Source organism: Hibiscus syriacus, unplaced genomic scaffold (assembly GCF_006381635.1).
Source record: "Hibiscus syriacus cultivar Baekdansim isolate YM2019G1 unplaced genomic scaffold, ASM638163v2 tig00110403_pilon, whole genome shotgun sequence".
NCBI classification, from domain to species: Eukaryota; Viridiplantae; Streptophyta; class Magnoliopsida; order Malvales; family Malvaceae; genus Hibiscus; species Hibiscus syriacus.
The window spans coordinates 1,078,206-1,098,651 of NW_024062723.1; the positions used below are offsets into that span (position 1 = coordinate 1,078,206).

The 20,446-nt window shown below is 33.1% G+C and overlaps 5 protein-coding genes across 5 annotated transcripts; 1 reads left to right on the top strand and 4 right to left on the bottom strand.

The window, feature by feature from the left end:
- Nucleotides 1–47: 47 nt before the first annotated feature.
- On the bottom strand, nucleotides 48–475 carry LOC120123924. The gene is made up of 2 exons (XM_039142710.1): nucleotides 286–475; nucleotides 48–238 (listed from the first exon to the last, which is right to left on the bottom strand). The coding sequence occupies exons 1-2, from the start codon at nucleotides 473–475 to the stop codon at nucleotides 48–50; spliced, it is 381 nt and encodes a 126-aa protein (XP_038998641.1).
- A 930-nt stretch (nucleotides 476–1,405) lies between these two features.
- On the bottom strand, nucleotides 1,406–4,285 carry LOC120123811 (photosynthetic NDH subunit of lumenal location 5, chloroplastic-like). Its single transcript, XM_039142636.1, is given in 8 exon segments — nucleotides 1,406–1,693; nucleotides 2,303–2,388; nucleotides 2,700–2,754; nucleotides 3,452–3,540; nucleotides 3,665–3,685; nucleotides 3,688–3,814; nucleotides 3,921–4,127; nucleotides 4,214–4,285. Coding segments are annotated over 8 exon segments (768 nt in total). The 5' UTR covers nucleotides 4,238–4,285; the 3' UTR covers nucleotides 1,406–1,534.
- A 924-nt stretch (nucleotides 4,286–5,209) lies between these two features.
- On the top strand, nucleotides 5,210–7,563 carry LOC120123925 (pyruvate dehydrogenase E1 component subunit beta-2, mitochondrial-like). The gene is made up of 11 exons (XM_039142711.1): nucleotides 5,210–5,254; nucleotides 5,318–5,380; nucleotides 5,432–5,518; nucleotides 5,902–6,027; nucleotides 6,234–6,367; nucleotides 6,480–6,552; nucleotides 6,705–6,774; nucleotides 6,860–6,894; nucleotides 6,994–7,118; nucleotides 7,238–7,349; nucleotides 7,456–7,563. The coding sequence occupies exons 1-11, from the start codon at nucleotides 5,210–5,212 to the stop codon at nucleotides 7,561–7,563; spliced, it is 978 nt and encodes a 325-aa protein (XP_038998642.1).
- Nucleotides 7,564–7,591: 28 nt separating this feature from the next.
- LOC120123820 (leucine-rich repeat protein 1-like) lies at nucleotides 7,592–8,903 on the bottom strand. Its single transcript, XM_039142642.1, has 6 exons — nucleotides 8,630–8,903; nucleotides 8,478–8,549; nucleotides 8,141–8,284; nucleotides 7,951–8,022; nucleotides 7,772–7,843; nucleotides 7,592–7,682 (listed from the first exon to the last, which is right to left on the bottom strand). The coding sequence occupies exons 1-6, from the start codon at nucleotides 8,839–8,841 to the stop codon at nucleotides 7,607–7,609; spliced, it is 648 nt and encodes a 215-aa protein (XP_038998573.1). The 5' UTR covers nucleotides 8,842–8,903; the 3' UTR covers nucleotides 7,592–7,606.
- A 5,716-nt stretch (nucleotides 8,904–14,619) lies between these two features.
- Nucleotides 14,620–16,717, bottom strand: LOC120123821 (leucine-rich repeat protein 1-like). Its single transcript, XM_039142644.1, has 7 exons — nucleotides 16,573–16,717; nucleotides 16,362–16,494; nucleotides 16,122–16,193; nucleotides 15,825–15,968; nucleotides 15,426–15,506; nucleotides 14,917–14,969; nucleotides 14,620–14,764 (listed from the first exon to the last, which is right to left on the bottom strand). Exons 1-7 carry the CDS (start codon nucleotides 16,643–16,645, stop codon nucleotides 14,730–14,732), a joined length of 591 nt encoding a protein of 196 aa, XP_038998575.1. The 5' UTR covers nucleotides 16,646–16,717; the 3' UTR covers nucleotides 14,620–14,729.
- Between the last annotated feature and the right edge of the window lie 3,729 nt (nucleotides 16,718–20,446).

A 20,446-nucleotide genomic window follows, 5' to 3' on the forward strand; every position in this document is an offset into this window, starting at 1 on the left:
ATATTTCACTCAACCCCAAACTACTTCGTGTAAACAGAATGTTGAGTCTAGCGGTGATGTCTTTCATCTTGGGAATCATAGCTTTTTTTAAATTGAAATGACGACGGAGTGAAATTGGTACCGGTACAGCAGGTAGGAAGGAGTTTCCGTACCATACTAGTGCTGGCCTGAGCCTGAGCCTGAGTTTTGTCGAGCTTGAGACGTAACTGTTCATAGACAAACTCGTCCAAGATGTCATCTGCATCGTACGCCAAGTGTTGGAGATCTTCAAGCAACTCTTCACACCCTCGTCCTGGATCTGCTTCTCCTCTGCGTGGTTCAGCACTGCCTTGATATCGGGCAATATGGATTTCCACTCCTTGAGCTGGTCGTACAGTTGGTGGTGATCAGCAACAAAGTTGAGAGCAGCATCGATGGACTTGCCGAGCAACAGCTCCAAAAGCTTAGAAAGAGCAGCCTCTCCGATGAAAGACATGGTGGGATTAGAAGAAAGAAGGAAAAGGAAATTCGGAGTAAAAGGAAGAAAACAGAGGAATGGAGATGAAAGTTGAAGAACGTTAAGCAATTCGGAGACAATGTCATCGAATAATGGAGATGGAGTCCAAGCGGTAGTTCAAATTATTGATAGGAAGAGTAAAGGTTGATATTCAGAATTAGACCAAAAATAAGTGAACCATATAACGATTATTAGTTGATTTAGAAAATTAATATAATTTTTGAATAAGGGTGTGAAAAATTAATATTTTCAAATAAACAAAATTAATTCTAGTGGGAAGTTTGGTGATAGTTTCTCCCCAACCCTTCTTCCATTATAGTGAAGTAGTTTACGTCAATTAATTGCTTCTCATTGAGTAGTCAACATTGGCTACTAGTCATTCACGTACCTTTCTCAAGTCCACGATATTGCTTTTAGTCCATTTATTATGTTAAAATCGTAGATTTAAATTTTTTACTTTTATAATTATCGATATCAAATTCATTAATCCAAACCAAATCGAATACTACAGAGATAAAAATCTCCCTTTCAATCTAATTTACTCCATTCACAAACATTAAAAGTCGAACCTCAACATTGTTTAAATAATCTAATGTCTCATGCCATTAGACCAATTATATTTAATTTTTATAACATTATTGTGTGTCTAAATTGATGATAATATTTTTATTAGTATATAATGTAGTATATGTTTAAAAGACTTAACACTTACTAATGAAAGTATGAACACCCATTATAAATATGTATTCGAACTTGAAACTTCTGGATATAATATTACATTTTGAATATAATTATCGATAATCGACCTATTAATCAATTAATATGAATTTAGATATTTTTGAAATTTATTATAAAGAAGCTCAGTCATTTTCAAAATGTTTTTGAGTAGAGAGTTCATCATTGAATTCATTCATACATGAGATAAAGAAAATAAAACCCTTCTCTAGAAACTCAACATTCATTTAAACTAGAGCCTTTATATAGGGTAAACTAATCCGAAGATCGAAAAAAAAAAAGACGAAGGATGAACAGCTAGAATCAGACTTCGGACATCGGAAGCTCACCGCAATCACTGATAACCACCTTCTTTCTAGGACGGTCTCCTCTATCAGTCTCTTGTGATTCAATCAGCTTAACAACGTCCATGCCTTCCAAAACCTGCCCGAATACGACATGCCTTTGATCCAGCCATGGTGTCTGCGATTTTCCAACAGTATGAATACATGTATTTAATGAGCAGCTATACAATATTGTAATCAAACCATAAGGCTAAAAGAAAGCATTGGAAATAGCTCCTGGTTATTGCTAATAGGAGATGATAAATTATCGACGTAAAGCCAACATGCATCAGACACATGCGACCATGATAACTCGTTACTGTACTCAAGATGGTTTTGGATTGAGCAGTATAGATACATAAGTTCTTTTGTATAATGTATATCTGTGATGAAGTTTGATGAGTGTTCAGAATCAGTAGTATTTGCTCGTTACTTTGATCTTATGGATTTATTGCTGCTGATTTGGCTATGTTATGCTTGTTTTCGTGCATGATCTTACTTTCCAGACTTAGTGGTAAGGCGCATTCTGCATTTTTTTATTAGTGATAATGTAATATATGCGATGAGGTTTAACGACAGATGATAATAAACAAGATGATGTTCTATTAGCAATTTGTCAACTAAAACATAGCCATCAACCATCACAACAAATGCCAGTGTGTGTAAAACTATGATGACAACATTAAACCCGAAACTAAAACTCGTGTGCTAGTAGCAACGATCTTTAACTGAACAGGAATCAACATACCTTGACAGTGCAAATGAAAAATTGGCTGCCATTGGTGTTTGGGCCAGTATTTGCCATACTAACAACACCGGGTCCAACGTGGGTCACTGCAAGACAATTTATGTTTCAGAAAATATGCAGGAAGTGTGCATCAAAGGCAGTTTAAACAGCAAACATTAGACGGAAATTTGGAAACATTGTCCACTAGTTCCCCACAAACTAAGGTTTAATCAACAGCATAGTGGATGGCTCGAGATGCTGCCCAAATCTTTGAAGAAGGGAAGAGGATAAAAGAGATAGTAACTTGATAAGTTAGATTATCCCAAAGAACAAATCCTCCAGACCTCTGCTGCCACAATCTTGCAAAAACATGGATATGCCGATTTAATTTCTATAGTGATAATAACAATCAACTTACACTTGAAGTTTTCATCTTTGAAGGTACGTCCATATATACTTTTGCCTCCAGTTCCCTGAATAAATAAATGATAAATGAAAAAGTCATTGCTTTATTGGGCATTAGAAATAGGATAAATGCCTACATTCCGGATCTACTTGGAAGATGCCAATAGTACTTTTTAAAGAATCAGCCGATGAAATTGCAAATATTCAATATAAAATAAAGATGAAAATAAATTAACAGAAGCATATTCCATGCGAGACTCCAAGAACGGACAAAGAAAAAACTAAAATCATTAAGGCCAACATTACAGACGGGCCCCTAAGTTCACCATTGTGGATTTGGAATGGACATTAAGGTGAACAAGTCTCCAGATATAATTAAGACCCCCACATTTATCCATATATAAATCCCGAAAATATACCAAGAGCACCACAGATATCCCAATTGATAACCAGAGATGTAGCTTTTTGCAACATCAGAAAAGAGAGTAAGTGTGGCATACTTTATCTACATGAAACATGGAGATTATGCTTGCCAGACTAAGTAACAAGGCAAACAAATTTCATTTTTACTAACAACTTTCAGTATGATCGTAAAGGCCAGATTTTAGAAAAATTAATCTTTCTGAATTCATTGCAGCATATTTGGCTCTTATGCCACTAAATACTATGAATACGAGTTGTAAGCCTTTACATTGAACTAACAGCGCAAAAGCATGCTCAATCGCATTATGAAGCATAAAAAGGTAAATGAGTATGAATACCCACATTTCCTTTATCAAAATCCCCTCCTTGAATCATGAAATCTTTAATGACACGATGGAAAGCGGAGCCTTTATAACCAAAACCCTTCTCCCCTACAAGAACAGATGATAATCGAAAATGAACATACTGCTACCAATTCAAAAGCTTCGCTAACACCAAAATTACAACAATGTTCTCAAAATCAAGTCAATTAGAGGGGGAAACAATATACAAAACCTGTGCAAAGAGCACGGAAATCTCAGCAGTCTGGGGCACATCGTCACCGTACAATCCAATCACAATTTTTCCAGCTAGTTTACCCACTGGGTTTCCAATACTTACATCGAAATACACCTTGTTTGTTATTTTTGATTGTACAGGTTCCACCTACAATCTCATATAAAAAAAATCAATACTTTATTACCACGATTTCAAAATTTACAATTCGTATGGGATTACTAGTAAACAATAAGGGAAACCCAAAACCTCTGACCTCAGCACTGGCCCGAATATGGCGGAGAAGACGGGGATTAGTCTGGGTTGAATTCAGAGAGGGAAGACGAAATGACCCAGAGAAGAAGCGCGATGAAGATGAAGACGAAACCGAGAGCTTTCGAGGAAGCTTAAGGGCATTGCACGTTGGCGATGGCGTTTGATTCTTTGATAGGGTTTTTGGACCTGAAAGCAAACCTACATTTGACTGCAAAGGAAGAAAGAGTTTTGATAAGATAATGAAAAAAGGGGAAACAATCAAGCCATAATAAGATAAGACAAAGTGGGAAATACCAGGGTCACGAAAGAAGCCGCCATGGGAAATATCTGGAGCTCAACTGGTGGATAAGAGTGGGTTGAAAGAGAACAGAGGATACTAGAGACGGAAATGAAGGGTTGAAATTATGGAAAATTTATCTTATGCTGCCTCATTTTTGTTTTATATGACGAATGAGTCCTTTTTCGATTTTAATTTTGAATTTTATGATCGATTCGTAAATAATATAATATTAGATAAATTACGTATTAATACTTTAACTATCAATTTCAGTCTTGTTTTAGTATTTAAATTTTTATTTTTTTTCAAAATTTTATCAAACGTTTAATTTTTGTTTCATTTTACTACCCATCATTAAAACTTAGCGAATTTGTTGCGGCTTGATATTTTTTTATGGGTAAATTATATCATTCAACTACATTCTCACTCCTATTTTGGTCATTGAAACTTAATATTTTTAATTTAATTACTTAACTTTCAAATTACTCCTAATCTAATCACTCCAACTTTTAAATTTATTTTTTATTTTAATTCTATATTAATAAAATAATAAAAAATCATGCCGTAAAATATTATTAATAAAATAAATTAGAGTGATTAAAACATGAGCAATTTGAAAGTTGAGTGGTTAAATTAAAAATGTTTAAAACTTAATGACTAAAACAGGAGCGAGAAGATAATTAAGTGATAAATGATATAGTTTACCCATAAAAAATGTCACGTGGAAATTTTTAACGACGAGTTAATTTATTTATTTATTCATTCATACTAGTTATTTTAGTTTTACAAAGATCTAAGGATCTTTCATGATAACATAGAACAACAATATCATTCCAACGGTGACAATATCGGCGGGATGAGAAGATCGAGGGGCTTCTCTTGCAAATCCAAAAATTACATGACATTCATTCTGCTTGGTATTATGATGAGGGGCCTTTGAAGCCCGCACCACAAACTGCTGCAGCATAAACATAGGCTGGTAGTATGAATTGTCCCAAAATGCATAAAAGCTTATGTCTTCATATAGGAAGAATCTCCCAATAGCTCTCCTAGCCGCTGCATGCAACCTCTGCGAAAATACTGATTTCATCTGAAGATGGCTTTTGTTTCCACCTCTTTAGATAACCAAGGGGCTTCTGGACAAGTATGGACCCGAGAGGGTTCTTGATACTCCAATTACTGAGGTTACTTTTGTGCTGCCTTGCATAATCTGTCTTTTATATCTGGTTTCATAGGCTGGTTTTACTGGGATTGCAGTTGGTGCGGCCTACTACGTTCTGAAGCCTGTTGTGGAGTTTATGACATTTAACTTCTCCTTGCAGGTCCGAGAGTTCCAACTCGAATCTCTGCTTATGTACACTTTTATTACTATTTTGTGCTACCATATACATGTTGTGAAAAAGGAGATCATATGTACATGCTTTGTGTTAGACAATGAACTTAACTAGTTCAAATGAATGAAGTAATGTTTTTCCTTGAATCTTAGTGTACTGAAGGAACGTAGGTGGTTTATATGTTTAACCTTTACTTTCATGATAAGATACTAGAATTGGAATGTTCAAAAGAGAAGATTTGGATGTGATTTATGTATGCTGAATCCTATGAATGTTCCTGCATTGTATTTTCTCCTTGGAGTTGCACATTGTTTTTTATCTGAAATTTTTGTCTGATACATTGTTTTCGATCCCATTTTCTTTTACTACAGGCAATTGACCACATTATCAACTCTGCTGCAAAGTCAAACCACATGTCTGCTGGCCAGATTTCTGTACCCATAGTTTTGAGAGGTCCCAATGGTGCTGCAGCTGGTGTTGGTGCCCAACACTCTCAGGTTTGGTTTCTTAATACTGTTAGTTGCACCCATTATTTGGTTTGTTTACATTCGTCTACTTCCTCTGGTTCCCCAGAGCTTTCCGAGGTTAAAAATCAAGTTACGTTGTACTAATTATTGTTTACTTGCTTCCATATTTTAGAAATCTAGCTTATTTTCAATAAGTAAGAAGCTCGTTTGATTGTTTTGTCTTGGTTACTTTTCAGTGTTATGCTGCATGGTATGCTACTTGCCCTGGGTTGAAAGTGCCGACACCATACAATGCCGAAGATGCTCGTGGACTGCTCACAGCTGCTATTAGAGATCCCGACCCAGTTGTTTTCCTTGAGAATGAGTTGTTGTAAGTGATATAGTAAACTACGACTCTTTATGTATCGACTCCCACTCCACTGGTCCGCCGTCGACTAGAATTTTAATGCCTGATGCTACTCGATATAATCGTTCTGCTTCAGATATGGTGAATCGTTCCAGATTTCCAATGAAGTTCTGGACTCAAACTTTTGCCTTTCAATTGGTAAAGCTAAGGTAAATGCTATAGAGCACCTGAAATTTTACTCACTAGGCTGTTAGCATTATTATTTCCATGTTTCTGCTTCCGTCGGTTCTGCTGTAACTCCGATCTCATGAAGCTGCAGTTTAATACATATACATATAGTTTTTAACCACTACTTTAACAGATAGAGAGAAAAGGAAAGCATGTGACTATTGATGCTTATTCGAAAATGGTGGGCTATTCTCTTAAGGAATGTCTTGTATGCAATATCTGTTTGGATACGCAGATGCCTAGTTATCATCCGAGATACATTTAAGAGATTGTTTGTTGTTCAGGCAGCTGAGATACTTGAAAAGGATGGGATCGATGCTGAGGTAAAAATTACAACTCAAAGTAGCGCAAGCCCTTACAAGGCTCAATTTGATTTGACCGTTCTACTGAGAAGTGCAATATCTGATCTTTGTTAAATGCAGGTCATAAATATGCGTTCGATTAGGCCGCTAGATCGATCCACAATTAATGAATCAGTCAGGAAAACCAACAGATTGGTCACAGTTGAAGAAGCGTTTCCACAGCATGGTGTTGGTGCTGAAATATGGTTCGAGTTCTCTTAAAATCATTTAAATTTCTGCTTAACGTGTATAAATATATATATATATATATATATACATGGGACCTTGTATATATTTATGCAGTATACTTTGTTCACGGTACAAGTGTTGTGGAGGAGAGCTTTGTATATCTTGATGTGCCGGTTGAGAGAATCGCCGGAGCTGATGTTCCTATGCCACATGCGGCAAATCTCAAGAGAATGGCAGTGCCACAGGAGGTTCCACTTCTCCATGTTCTTTCTACAATTACCATTATGATATATATACACACACGTACACGAAGTCTATAGATAAAGTTTGTTAATTTATACATGAATTGTGCAGGTTGAAGATATAGTTCGCGCTGCAAACAGAATGTCCCAAAAAGAGATGCAATTGGCCTCCAAAGATGACATCTTTTGTGTTACAACACAGAGCATTTCCCATATATGAAGAGAATATATGTGGAAATTTGGTTATATAACTTATAATGTTTTCATTTGCACCCTCCTGTATCATATCTCACAAACCCCATCAGCTCAGGCCCTTCAAGCCTTGAGTTATTCCTAAAACTGCAACATAATCATAATAATAATCAAACATTAATCCACCATTTATGCAACAACAATCTGATTAGCAAAATTGTAAGTCACTCGTGTACCTTTCCTCCTTAAACTTAGAGAAGGCACCCGTCGTCGGGATCGTGCCGCACAAATCGTTGTTCGATACATCGCTGCTTCACACGACACAACCGTATTAAACAAGGACAACAACAATAATAAAATCGAAATCTCTACCGGACCGGTAGTGTTTTAAACAAAGCTTTTACATGTGACTCACAAGATCTTTAAATTTTGGAGTTGTGTAAGTTGTCTCGGAATCCTTCCGATCAGTAGATTACTGTTCAGTCTCCTGCAAGGAATGAACAGTAGATCAGTACAAGCATTAACGACGACCGTATCGTTCCGATTTTAACTGATGTCCTAAAAAAAAGTAAAATCAAGAGGGAAAATCTTAGTCAATTACATACATGAACTTGAGATTTGAAAGCTTGGAAAGGGGCGCAGGGATGGAGCCTGTAAGGTTATTATGGTAAAGATCCAAACTCACTAAGCTTTTCAATTCTCCAATTTCCTCCGGTATTGAACCCACCATATTGTTCATGTATAGCTCTCTGCATACAAGACAAGAAAATCCATGCCTTTTGTTTAATAATCATCAAAAGGTCAAATCTCATAAGAGGGTCCATGTACTATGTGTCCCTAACGAATTTAGTCCCTATATCATAATTTGATTCTTTTTAGTAATATAAATACATTGCACAGGGACCTTTTATATAATTTGACCTAAAATAATTATTTGCTTACAGATATTGAAGGCGCTCAAGCTTTCCCAAGTCGGGCACTAAACGGCCCCGCAGCTTTGCATTTCCAAGATCTCTGCAAATGTTCAACATGAAGTAAATTAACTGTTATTACATATTCGTATTTACACTCGCAAATGAGATCGAGTAACTTACAGACGAGTAACTCGATTATCGGCATCGCAGGTGACATGGAACCAAGTGCAAGGATCGACCAAGGTGGGATCCCAGCTCTGCAGGACCTTCTTGGGGTCTCTAACAGCTCTCCTGAAAGCAAACAAAGCATCACCTTCTACATTCGCATTTGCCAATGTGTTTAACAGAGTTACTGCAAGAACTTGAAGCAGCAGTAGACTGGCCATCGTCATAATTATCACTGGTTTGAACAACACTCTAATGGTGTTTTTATATATAAATATTTTGGTTATTGTGAAGAGGCAAAGGGAAGCATATGGAAACAAGAGGCTTCGGTGCGATGGAAGAATTTATAGAGCCCTTCAAAAGGATGGTTGGGTTTAATGAATGGAGTGGGGGGCTGTTTCACGTGGGGGCGGGGAGCATCTTCTACAGTGCAATACACACTCCCCGATTCACAGCTTGGCTTGGCTACAAGGTGTTTCTACGGGGTTCAAGTTTATATTCCTTCACTTTCTAGGGTCTAATTATGAATTTATCCATTTATTTTATGAACATTGAAAAATTAGAGTAATTATCGGTAATATTTGTTCATAATCTTTTTTAACCATTTACAATGTATATACACTATACAAGTGCAAGTACTCGAATTCAAATTTTTTAAAGAGAACAAATTCTAAGATCATATGATGGAGAGATATAAGTAATATATATTTAAATGTATTTCAAATTATCAAAGAGAATTTTATTATCTTCTGAGATCTTAAATTTAAATAATTATATAATTATATTTGTAGGGTATATTATTATAATTAGAAAATATTATAAGATTATTTAATATATATATATATATTCAGAATTTTATATATTAGCTTGCATGCAAGAGTGGGGAAAAGACAAATATAGCAGGGGCAAATCTTTTGAACTCTGTCGGAGCCAAAAACCAGACTGGTATGGATAATGGAGAACCTTAGTGTGAGCGTTTAATGTTAGAAAATTGAAAATTATCTTTATTGTCTTGTGCATATTCAAATAATAAAAAGGTAAAATACATCACATGTCTCTTACTTATAATAGGATTATAAATGGGTCACTGAATTTCAAAAATTTCAAGCAGGTCATATAATTAATTGATTGTAACAAATATATATAGAGAGAGAAAATTCTTTTAATTTTTCAATGTAAAAATTGACATGCACAAAGAACAACAATAATGCAATTGTGACATTGAAATCTCAGTATCTTTGAATGTTGTGTCAGAATGTTTGGTAAAATTACAACATTGTACCAAATGTCACTATTAATTTTATTTGTTTTTTTTCTTGTTACCAACATGATTTAGTAGCTTAGGTTATCTTTGATTATTACAATAATTAATAAAACCTATAACTCGATTATCCGAAAATTACATTCTCTGCTAAATAAATTAAATATAATTAAATATTAAATATTTTTTACTCTGTTGAATAAAAAATAATTAAAATTGGAGTCAATATTTTTATATATCGGACTGCATGCAATGAAAGTAATGGAGTGAGGGAAAGACCAAAGAGCATAGGCAAATCTTTTGAACTCTGTTGGAGCCACTTTTAATTCTTTAGTCAATAATATATATAAAATAGGTAAAGTACACAAATGATCTCTCGACTGTATAATATCACTTTATTAAATACTTCAACTATTAAAAGTTACAAAACAATCATTCGACTATTTATTATGTTCCAAACTCATCATTTTTTGTTTAAAAAAATGTCAGTTGTTTAAATTGGACGTTAACATGATAACTAAGATATGATAATCGTTTGAGATTCTCGGATCAAAGTTTATCATATCACAATCAACATGTTATTGTTTAGGTCAGAATATTGTATATTTTTAATAGAAAAGGCTGGTTTTGGAACATAATAAATAGTCAGGTGACTATTTTATAACTTTTAGTAGTTGAGAGACTTAACAAAGCAACACTCTGTAATCGAAATACTATTTTATAACTTTTAATAATTAAGTGACTTAATAAAATAATATCTTATAGTCGGGGACCATTTATGTATTTTACCCTATAAAATAAAGCTACTAACGAAAAAAAACTCATTGACTCTCCAATAAAATATGTTATTTTTGCTGCATGTTGTGCTTCATATTCTTTTAATTGAATTATTTATGCCAAAATACTGGCGGACCTGATATGTATTAAGGGTTGTCAATTCACATCTCAAAAGTTTTAAAATTTTCATTTTTATTCATATAAATTATATATATATATAATATAAAAAATAACATCTCTTTTAAAAATATTTTAAAAATATTTTAAAAATATATAACAATAAAAATTTTAAAATTCAATTTTCTCTCTTTAATTTTTTTTATATAATTTCTAAATTCGACGACCAATTTTTTTTCTAACTCGGTCCCTATGCCAAAATATTCGCTAGTATAAAGTTGAGAAAACTTTAACTAATATATATTATTTTTAAAAACAATATTATTCTTTTGACATGATTAAAATAATATAATAAAGTAATTAGTTACGGGTCCATCATTTATTATTTTAGTCCTTAAATAGATTCGTTTATTGAGAGGCCGAGAGCCAAACGTTTTAGTTAAACAGTTAAGAGATAATTGCGTAGGAGGTCCCTAATTTATAATATTTATTCTAAAACAATCTTTAAATTTAAAAATTTTCTATTCAATCTCCAAACTATGACCTTCAGTGGCATGCACAAAGGACAGCCATAATGCAATTGTGACATTGAAATTGAAACATCAGTGTCCTTGAATGTTGTGTCAGAATGGTTGGTAAAATTACAACATTGTACCAAATATCATCACCGACTCCCAATTTCTTGCTCTGGTCCAATTCTTTTATTGTCGTTTTTGTCGGTGCCCAACTAATTGAATTTAATTTTTATAACAATATAGAATGTGCAATTTTATTTTTTACGGGTTATTATTGAGATTAAATTAATTATTGTTTATAAATATAATATTGGTAATTAATATATTAATAATAACGAATAAGGGACAAAAAATAATGAATAGCATGTGAATGGAAACTCGTCTTTTGATGTGTTTGATGATGCTGAAATGGCTTTGGCCTTTAGGGCTCCATTCCTTGTAATGTTTTGACTTCACTTTCACTGGGGTTTCACTTTGCAATTGCTTCTCCTTGTGTTTACAGCTTCGTATTTATGATTATGGAGAGGTTGAAGTCTACATTTTTATATAAACATTGATTTAATTTAGGCAAAAAAGCGTCGAGGTTCCTGTAATTTAAAAATAATAATGTGATTCTAGTATTATTTTTTCTTTTAATTTGACCCTTCAACTTAAAAAATAAGTCTAATGTGACATTTTAACTAATTTTTTTATCGTTAATCGTTACGGTATTAACGTGTCGGTTCATAATATTGATGTGACAGTCTATGCTGATTAATGATATAACAGATGAATTATATTGGTAATTGAAACATGGCAGACAGACTGTTATATCATCATGTAACAATCAACGAACAAAAAACATTGATCAAAGGGTCACATTAGATTTATTTTTTAAGTTGTAGGACCGCGTGAGAAAAAAATAATACCAAAACTACATTGATTTTATTAAAAAGTACAACAGATGTGATTCCTTTTTGTCTTTAATATATAATATATTATGAAAATTTTGAGTTAATGTAATTTTATATTGTTATATATGAATATTTTATTATATTTACATATCATTTTTTTAATTTATAGATATGTGTCTCTTATATGTTTAAGAGATGTAAAACGCACGAATTGAGTGACTTCAGTAGTAAAAAAAATTATTGTTATTATTCGAGGTCACAAATTTAAGTATCAAGGTAAAACATTTAATGTTAAATAATTGAAAATATTATATTATTATAATAATAATTTGAAATATGGGAAATCAAAATAATATGGACACATAAAACACCTTTTCAAATCTTGGGTTAAGTGAAAGATTAGATAAGATATGATGGCAACTTTATTATTAAAAGAAGTGACTTCACAAGGCCAACATTAAAGCACCTTATATTTGCATTGCATCTTTTGTTCTTCCTTCGATCATAGATTTGGAAAAAGGAGGGACCAAACTGCAAAAGGCTATGTCCTTCATTTTTCTTCTTCTACAAAAGGAGAATGAAAAGGCTTTCCACACGGACCATTGATAGTGTAATCACTACCACCCCCATAAATTTTTTGTTCTTTTTGATACTTTTGGCGGTCAATTTTTGACCATTGACCTTTATTATTATTTGTCGGTCTAATTTGGTTTTAGCCCCTCTGCCATGTAAAAATTTGAGATTTACTCCTTCGTTTTTGGAATCTTTCATATTTGTTTTACGGTTCATATTTGGGATTGAAATTTTCGTCTTAAATATATCCTAATATAATTTACTTATCGGAAATGATTTTTGAGACAATATAAAAGGGGTAAAATACACAAATGATCTCCCGATTATAAGGTGTTGCTTTGTTATAAAATTGTCCTCTAACAATAGAGTGTTGCTTTGTTGAGTCCATCGACTATTAAAAGTTGCAAAATGGTCACTCAACTATTCATTATGTTCCAAACTCGTCTTTTTTCGTTAAAAAGTGGGCAATATTCTGAGCTAAACGTTACTTTGTTGACTGTGATATGATAAAATATGATCCTAGAATCTCAAACGACTATCATATCTCAATCATCATGTTAACGTCCAGCTTAAACAACCGTTAATTTTTAACGGAAAATGACGAGTTTGGAACATAATGAATAGTCAGGTGACCATTTTGTAACTTTTAATAGTCGAGGGACTTAACGAAGTAGCATTCTATAGTTAGGGAACGATTTTATAACTTTTAATAGTCGAAGTAATTAATAAAACAATATCCTTTGTGTATTTTACCCTAAGAAACAAAATGAAGTAAAATAGGGCAAAGATGGACATAATGAGATTGCATAAAGCAAGCAAAGAGCATGGGGTCAAAAGGGATGGATCCTTTGATAGTGCAATTTGGAAATGTAAATGGACCAACAAGGTTCCCCACACACCTTTATTTTCCCTCCTTCAAATTGAACCCTTGTCTTAAAGCTTCCCATACATAGTTTCAAATTGTACATTTTTAACATGTCAATTCAGATTTTGAAAGAGGCAAATAAAGAACAGAATATAAAGATGCAAGACAAAGAAGATGCCGTCGAGTATTCTAACACTATAAGCTAGCATGCACTAAACCTCTTTGCTTTTTCAAGATCCACAAAGAATATTTAACAAAGCTTTCAAACAAAAGGGGAAAAACATCATAGCTTCATGTACTTTTGAAAAAATCTAATATCCTTTCGTATTATTTTTTTAGTGTGATCCTTCAATTCATAAAATATATTTAGTGGACCTCTTTGACCAATATTTTTTCGTCGTTGACTATTATAATGTTGATGTGACGGTTCATGAAGCTGACGTGACAATCTACGATGCTTACATGATAACCCATGGTGACAGATGACATGGCAGATGGACTAAATTGATAACTCAAACATGACAGATGAACTGTTATGTTAGCACCGTAGAACACTACGTCAACACCGTAAATTGACACACCAGTATTGTAACGATCAACGAAAAAAAAACATTGATCAAACGATCACATTGAGTTTATCCGAGTTGAAAGACCACATTAGTTTTTTTTTCCAAAAGTACGTGTATATGCCTTTTTGCCAAGAAGAAAACAAAATTAGTCCCAAATCATGAGAACATATCCTCTAATTCAACTTTGGGTCTATTCCACCACATATTAAATATAGAATTTATAATAACCTCAGATTGAGATTCTTACCCATATTTATTTAAATAAACTTTACGAACGAGATTAAAAAAAATCATCATATGATCTGGGGTGAAGTCATGAAGCAAGTATTGGAGGCTAAAATAAAATCAAAAGAATTTGCAAGGGAAAAGCTAAAGAGTTTGTACTAAAATTTAAAATGGCTTAAATTGAATTAGCTATTTAAAAAAGGGCCAAAACTGCAATTGTTCCATTTATTTATAAGGGAAAAGTACAATTGAATCATATAAGATAAAAAAAACAGCAACATGAAGAAGGTTCATATCATAAGTTTGTATTACTTGAAACTCTACGAGGCTCTGGGATCTTGGATTATTGTTGTTACTGCAAATTATACAACAAACAAAGGGGATTTATTAAATTGATAAATTAAACCAATCAAATTTTAAATTAGAAAATTAAATTAATAAAAATTAAAATTAAAATTTCACTTGATAACACCGTTACATGGCATGTAACACCGAGTTTACCCTTACCGGTAAGATTTGTTCGGTGAACGGTTCCTGCAAACATATTGTCTGATACATTCCTGATACACAATCACTCTCTTGTAAGGCCAAAATCAATTAGAGATTTCAATTTTTTCATAAATTCCGGAGTATAAAAAAACGAAAGGTAAGAGGGTAACTTTCGCCCTTATAGTTGACTCAATTTATCACATTTTTCCTTATCGTATTTTCATACCAATTTAACTCTTTAAGTTACACAATTGCATCATTATATACATTATCCTCAAGTTAAAATCCTAAATTATAAATCCTAAACCCTAAATCATAACTACATAACCTCTTAACCATAAGCCTTAAACCATAAACTTTAACTTAGAGTTTGCAATCTAAGGTTTTAAGTTAGGGGTAGGGTATAATGATGCAATTAAATAATTTTAAGGGTAAAATTGATGTAAAAATACGATAAGGACGATGAGCTAAAACGAAAATATAAAGAGAAAATAAATTAGTAAAAGATGTGCAAAATGCAAACTCACATAACGATCAAGTTGCCTCTTTGAATGAGTAGGAACAAATATGGTGGAATTACGCCACTGAGTTTATTGCCATTCAACTTCCTGTCATTAATATACACAATTAATACCAGGGTAAACTACACATTTAGTACTTAATGTTTAGTTCTTGTTTCATTTTAGTATTCAATGTTAAAAATTTAACGCGTTCGGTACGTAAACTATCAATTTTGGTTCGTTAGTATCTAAACTTTTAATTTTTTTTCAAAACATAATGTTAAATTTTGAACATGTACTAAAATGAAACAAAAACCTAATTTTAAGTATGATTTTAAAAAAATTAAAAGTTTAAATATTAAAATAGACAAAAACTAATATTTTAAGTACTAAACGTGTAATATACTCTAGCATATATGAACTTACAAGAATGACAAAGAAACTAGGTTTCCAAGAGATGAAGGAATAGGGCCGGTAAGTTGATTATGCTGCAAATTTAAGCTCACAAGGCTCGTTAAGTTACCAATCTCGGTTGGAATGCTGCCGCTGAGATTATTATCAGATACCTCCCTGCCAATCGGAACATTTGGTTAAAATACTACAACCACCCTTGTACTATTTTACTTCTACTAAATTAGTCACTGAACTTTTAGTGTACCAAAATAAACCCCCTAACTTTTTATTTTTACTTAAATAAACCCAATTTTAAAATACTGGACTTACAAATATTGAAGATTCGCAAGTTGTCCAAGTTCAGGAACAAGAGGCCCTGATAAATTTGCATTACCGAGGTGCCTTCAACAATCGAAACCCCATTTTAGTACATACATATACATACATGCATACACATTACACACATATATACACACATATATATATACATACATACGTACATACATACATACATACATACATACATACATACGTACGTACGTACGTACGTACATACATACATGCACTTACACTCTAATGACGGAGTTTTCAGAGTTGCAGGCAACGTGAAACCAGGTGCATGGGTTAACAAGTGTGGGATCCCAGCTATGAAGAACGTTGTTCGGATCCATCAGTTGGGCTCTCCAGGCATTAAGAGCATCACCTGTAATAATTATTACAGGGATTAAGACAACATAATCACCATTAATTGTAATAAATCATATAATATGTATATTTATACCTTCAGAATTGCAGTGTACAGCAACACTCATGGCTGCAACAAAGAGGAGGCAAACTAGAATCTGGGAAGCCATAATAACCCTAATAACAAATTGTAACCTAGTTGAAGATGGAGATTAGGTTGACTCCGACAACAATCATATGGAGGAAATATTGCAGTTATTCATCGACTTTACCTGTTCTGATTTATTAATGTCGATCAGTCCAAGGATTTGAATTCGTCGTTTCTATCGTGTCCCCCCCATGGTTGAATATTCAACATATTTGACCATACTGATTTATACCACAAATCACAAATTTGGTAAATATAAATAATATCTTTTAATATTTATATGGGTAAATTACAAATTTCATCAATGAACTTTACTCTCTCCTATTTTGCTCATTGAACTTTAAAAGTTTTCAATTTCCTCACTGCATTTAATACATTTTGTTTTTATGGTCATTGAATTTTAATCTCTCTCCTAATTTGGTCACTCCTCTGTTAAATAGTTAACGACGTTAAAAACGACGTCGTTTAAAAAAAATTTCACCAGAACAACGTCGTTTTGCATATATATAACAGTCCATTTTAACGTTGTTAACTATTTAACGGCCGAGTGACAAAAAATCCAATGTATTAAGTTCAGTGAGGAAATTGAAAAGATTTAGAGTATAATGAGTGAAATAGGAGAGAGAGTAAAGATCAATTACCAAATTTGTAAGTTACCCTATTTATATTAATAAACTCGAAATAGCTGCTTTTGAAAATGGATTTTCTCAAATCAATTATAGGGTAAAGTACACAAATGGTCCCCTGACTATAGAATGTTGCTTTGTTAAGTCTCTCGACTATTAAAAGTTACAAAATGGTTACCCGACTATCATGTGTTCCAAACTCGTCATTTTTTATTAAAAAATGGCAGTTGTCTAAGCCAAACATTAACATGATGATAGATATATGATAGTCGTTTGAGATTCTGGAATCATATGTTATTATATCACAGTCATCATGTTAACGTTCAACTTAGAATGTCGTCATTTTGTTAACAAAGAAGGACGGGTTTAAACATAATGAATGGTTGGGTGACTGTTTTGTAACTTTAAATAGTCGATGGGCGTGATAAAACAATATCCTAAAGTTGATGACCATTTATGTCAATATAATAGTTGAACAAACAACTTCAGAATACCAAGTCCAACCATAGTGTTCAATTTTGTTTTCGGTTTGATTTTCTATAACTATTTAATTATATTAAATCAAACTCAATTCATAAATTGATATATATATATATATATATATATATATATATATATATATATATATATATATATAAAATTATTTGAGTCAAACCGAATTTTAATTATATTTCAATCAAACTCAATTATATTTAAGGATTAAATACACAAGTGGTCCCCAACTAAAGGGTACTACTGCTTTATGAAGTTCATCGACTATTAAAAATTGTAAAATGATCATTCGATTATATAGTGTTGTTTTGTTGAGTCATTTGACTATTAAAAGTTACAAAAACGATAACTTGATTGTTCATTATGATCCAAACTCGTCTTTTTCTATTAAAAAATTGACGATATGGTAAGCTGAACATTAACCTATTGACTATGATATGATAAAATCTGATCATAGAATCTCAAACGACTATCATATCTCAATCATCGTGTTAACGGCCAGTTTAGACAACCGCCATTTTTTAACAAAAAATGACGAGTTTGGAACATAATGAATAATCGAATGACCATTTTGTAACTTTTAATAGTCGATTAACTTAATAAAACAATATTCTATAGTCAATTACCATTTGTATACTTTTATCATATTTTAAAAACTCAATAAACCTATATGAACCATCTAAATTTAATTCACTTCAAAATTTTGAACTAATCATTGGTATCCAAACTATTAACCGACTAATCCAGATCGAGTTTTGTAAAGGCCTATTATAGGGGCTATGCACCCAACCCAGTTTGATTCATACACAAACACCAAGATTTAAATATCTATAGTCAATGACTAATCACTCGCTTCCTTGTATCCGCTCTCGACTTCCTCGATTTCAAGCACGGATTAAATGGACCAGAATTAACAACACGACGACACTTCATTAAGAATCTTACACATAAAGGTTGATTCCATCAAATGTCTCCAAACTATCGGCCGGATTATAAATCGATACCTGCACTTCAAAACGTTCTGATTGAGTCCCCAAAAATATCGGTATGGTATCGATCAATTCATTCCATCAGTTTAACAGTCGGCCTGCAACATTTTAAAAACATATAGGGATCAAATTATAAACACATACACCTATCGACATCGTCTCATCGTCTGCTTTAAAGGTTTAACAAGGTCGTTTTGAAATTTGAGACCATTTTAAAATTTCGAGTGCAATTAACCTATACTTAAATGTTAATTGTAATGTGAGTGTATAAGTTTATACCTTCTTGTTTTCTTCTTCTCCTTGTAACGTTGCATGGCATTGCCTCTGTTTTGCGCCAGCAACTCGCGATCAGCAGCCTCGTTAACTGCTGTTGTTGGCTTTCCTTGGTCAACCGGCCTCACAATTAAAGGCTGTTCGGTGAAGTTAAGATCATTGGAACTGCTAGAGTCGTTGTGTTTACCAAAAGTTGAACCAGATGATTGCTTTGGTATTGGTAGATTGTTGCTGTCGGATGTGGCTGGTCCACTTGCCCCCGGATTATTCGAGTCATTCTGCATTTTCGAGCTCCAAAATCAACACTCAAAAGGGTCTTTAACGTATGGAAAACAAAGTTACCCATACTGCACATATGGGGGGAGGAGATTGCTTAGTTATGCAACAATTTCCAATCAAATTTCAAAGTTTATTTGGTGTCAAACAAAGATAACATGGAGCAAATAAACTATGCAACAATTTCCAATCAATTAGTGTCTTATTCCTTAGACTAATTGATTGTTGATTGACATATCAATTTAGTGTCTTATTCCTTAGACTAACTAATGATAATAATTACAGTGAAATAAATTAAAATTCAATAATTTTTATGTAATTTAACCTTATGGTTAAATATAAAGAAACACACACACACGTCATCCACTAGATACCAGACATTTGTGTCAAAACCACGTGTCTTGTAGACCAATTTCTACTAAAACATTTTCATTACAATCAATCAACTCCATCATAAACTAATCAAACATTTTTTTTTTGCTTCAAAACACGTGTTATAGACATGATCTTTCCTTCAAAAAAGACATTTGTTTTCTTTACCTCTAGAAAGAAAGAAAAAGTAATAATGCACATTTGTCCCACAATTATCACATCAGATAATCAATATCCAATTTTTAACAAATTGTCGGTCCAAGTGTTTGGCTACTTCGATTTAATGGTATCTTACATATTGGGATAAACGATAACGTAAGCGTCCCGCAGTTTGTCACGTCAAATAGTCTATCCAAATTAAAATTCCCTCGATTTAAGTCAACTTGTGAAGTATTGTCCGTTTTGGTCCATTGAAAGCTGAGTTAACACGGGAGCAAGTTCATGAATTGAAGGCCTATCAAGCAGGGAAATCTGACATGAGTGGAGATGTACACTGGCCGGATTTTCAATCCACCTAATTTGACTTAAAAATTATATATCCTTCCCCCGATCCGAATCAAACTCAAAAAATATACACTTTCCATTAGACTTGCTTTTTTTAGATAAAATTTGGATCCAAACCCGAAAAAATATACACCTACTCATATTTAGGGATGAGCACAGGACCCGAAACTGACCCAAACATAATATTAGAAAAACCCGATCTAACCCGAACCGATCGGATCAAAATCCGTCAGGTTCGAGTCCCGTACCCATCCCTAGATATGAGTAGGTGAGTGTGATAACCATCATGCA

Bases quoted from the DNA above. Each gene is read 5' to 3' on its own strand.
- LOC120123924 (XM_039142710.1), bottom strand. From the start codon at position 475: ATGTCTTTCATCGGAGAGGCTGCTCTTTCTAAGCTTTTGGAGCTGTTG. The intron at 239-285 runs GTGTGAAGAGTT...CGTACGATGCAG, and splicing joins GAAGCAGATCCAGGACGAGG to ATGACATCTTGGACGAGTTT.
- LOC120123925 (XM_039142711.1), top strand. From the start codon at position 5,210: ATGTCTTCATATAGGAAGAATCTCCCAATAGCTCTCCTAGCCGCT. The intron at 5,255-5,317 runs GCATGCAACCTC...CCACCTCTTTAG, and splicing joins CAATAGCTCTCCTAGCCGCT to ATAACCAAGGGGCTTCTGGA. The intron at 5,381-5,431 runs GTTACTTTTGTG...CTGGTTTCATAG, and splicing joins TTGATACTCCAATTACTGAG to GCTGGTTTTACTGGGATTGC.
- LOC120123820 (XM_039142642.1), bottom strand. From the start codon at position 8,841: ATGACGATGGCCAGTCTACTGCTGCTTCAAGTTCTTGCAGTAACTCTG. The intron at 8,550-8,629 runs GTAAGTTACTCG...GAACATTTGCAG, and splicing joins GATAATCGAGTTACTCGTCT to AGATCTTGGAAATGCAAAGC. The intron at 7,683-7,771 runs GTACACGAGTGA...ATTATGTTGCAG, and splicing joins TCTAAGTTTAAGGAGGAAAG to TTTTAGGAATAACTCAAGGC.
- LOC120123821 (XM_039142644.1), bottom strand. From the start codon at position 16,645: ATGGCTTCCCAGATTCTAGTTTGCCTCCTCTTTGTTGCAGCCATGAGT. The intron at 16,194-16,361 runs GTAAGTGCATGT...CGATTGTTGAAG, and splicing joins GAAAACTCCGTCATTAGAGT to GCACCTCGGTAATGCAAATT. The intron at 15,507-15,824 runs GTAAGTTCATAT...TATTAATGACAG, and splicing joins CTAGTTTCTTTGTCATTCTT to GAAGTTGAATGGCAATAAAC.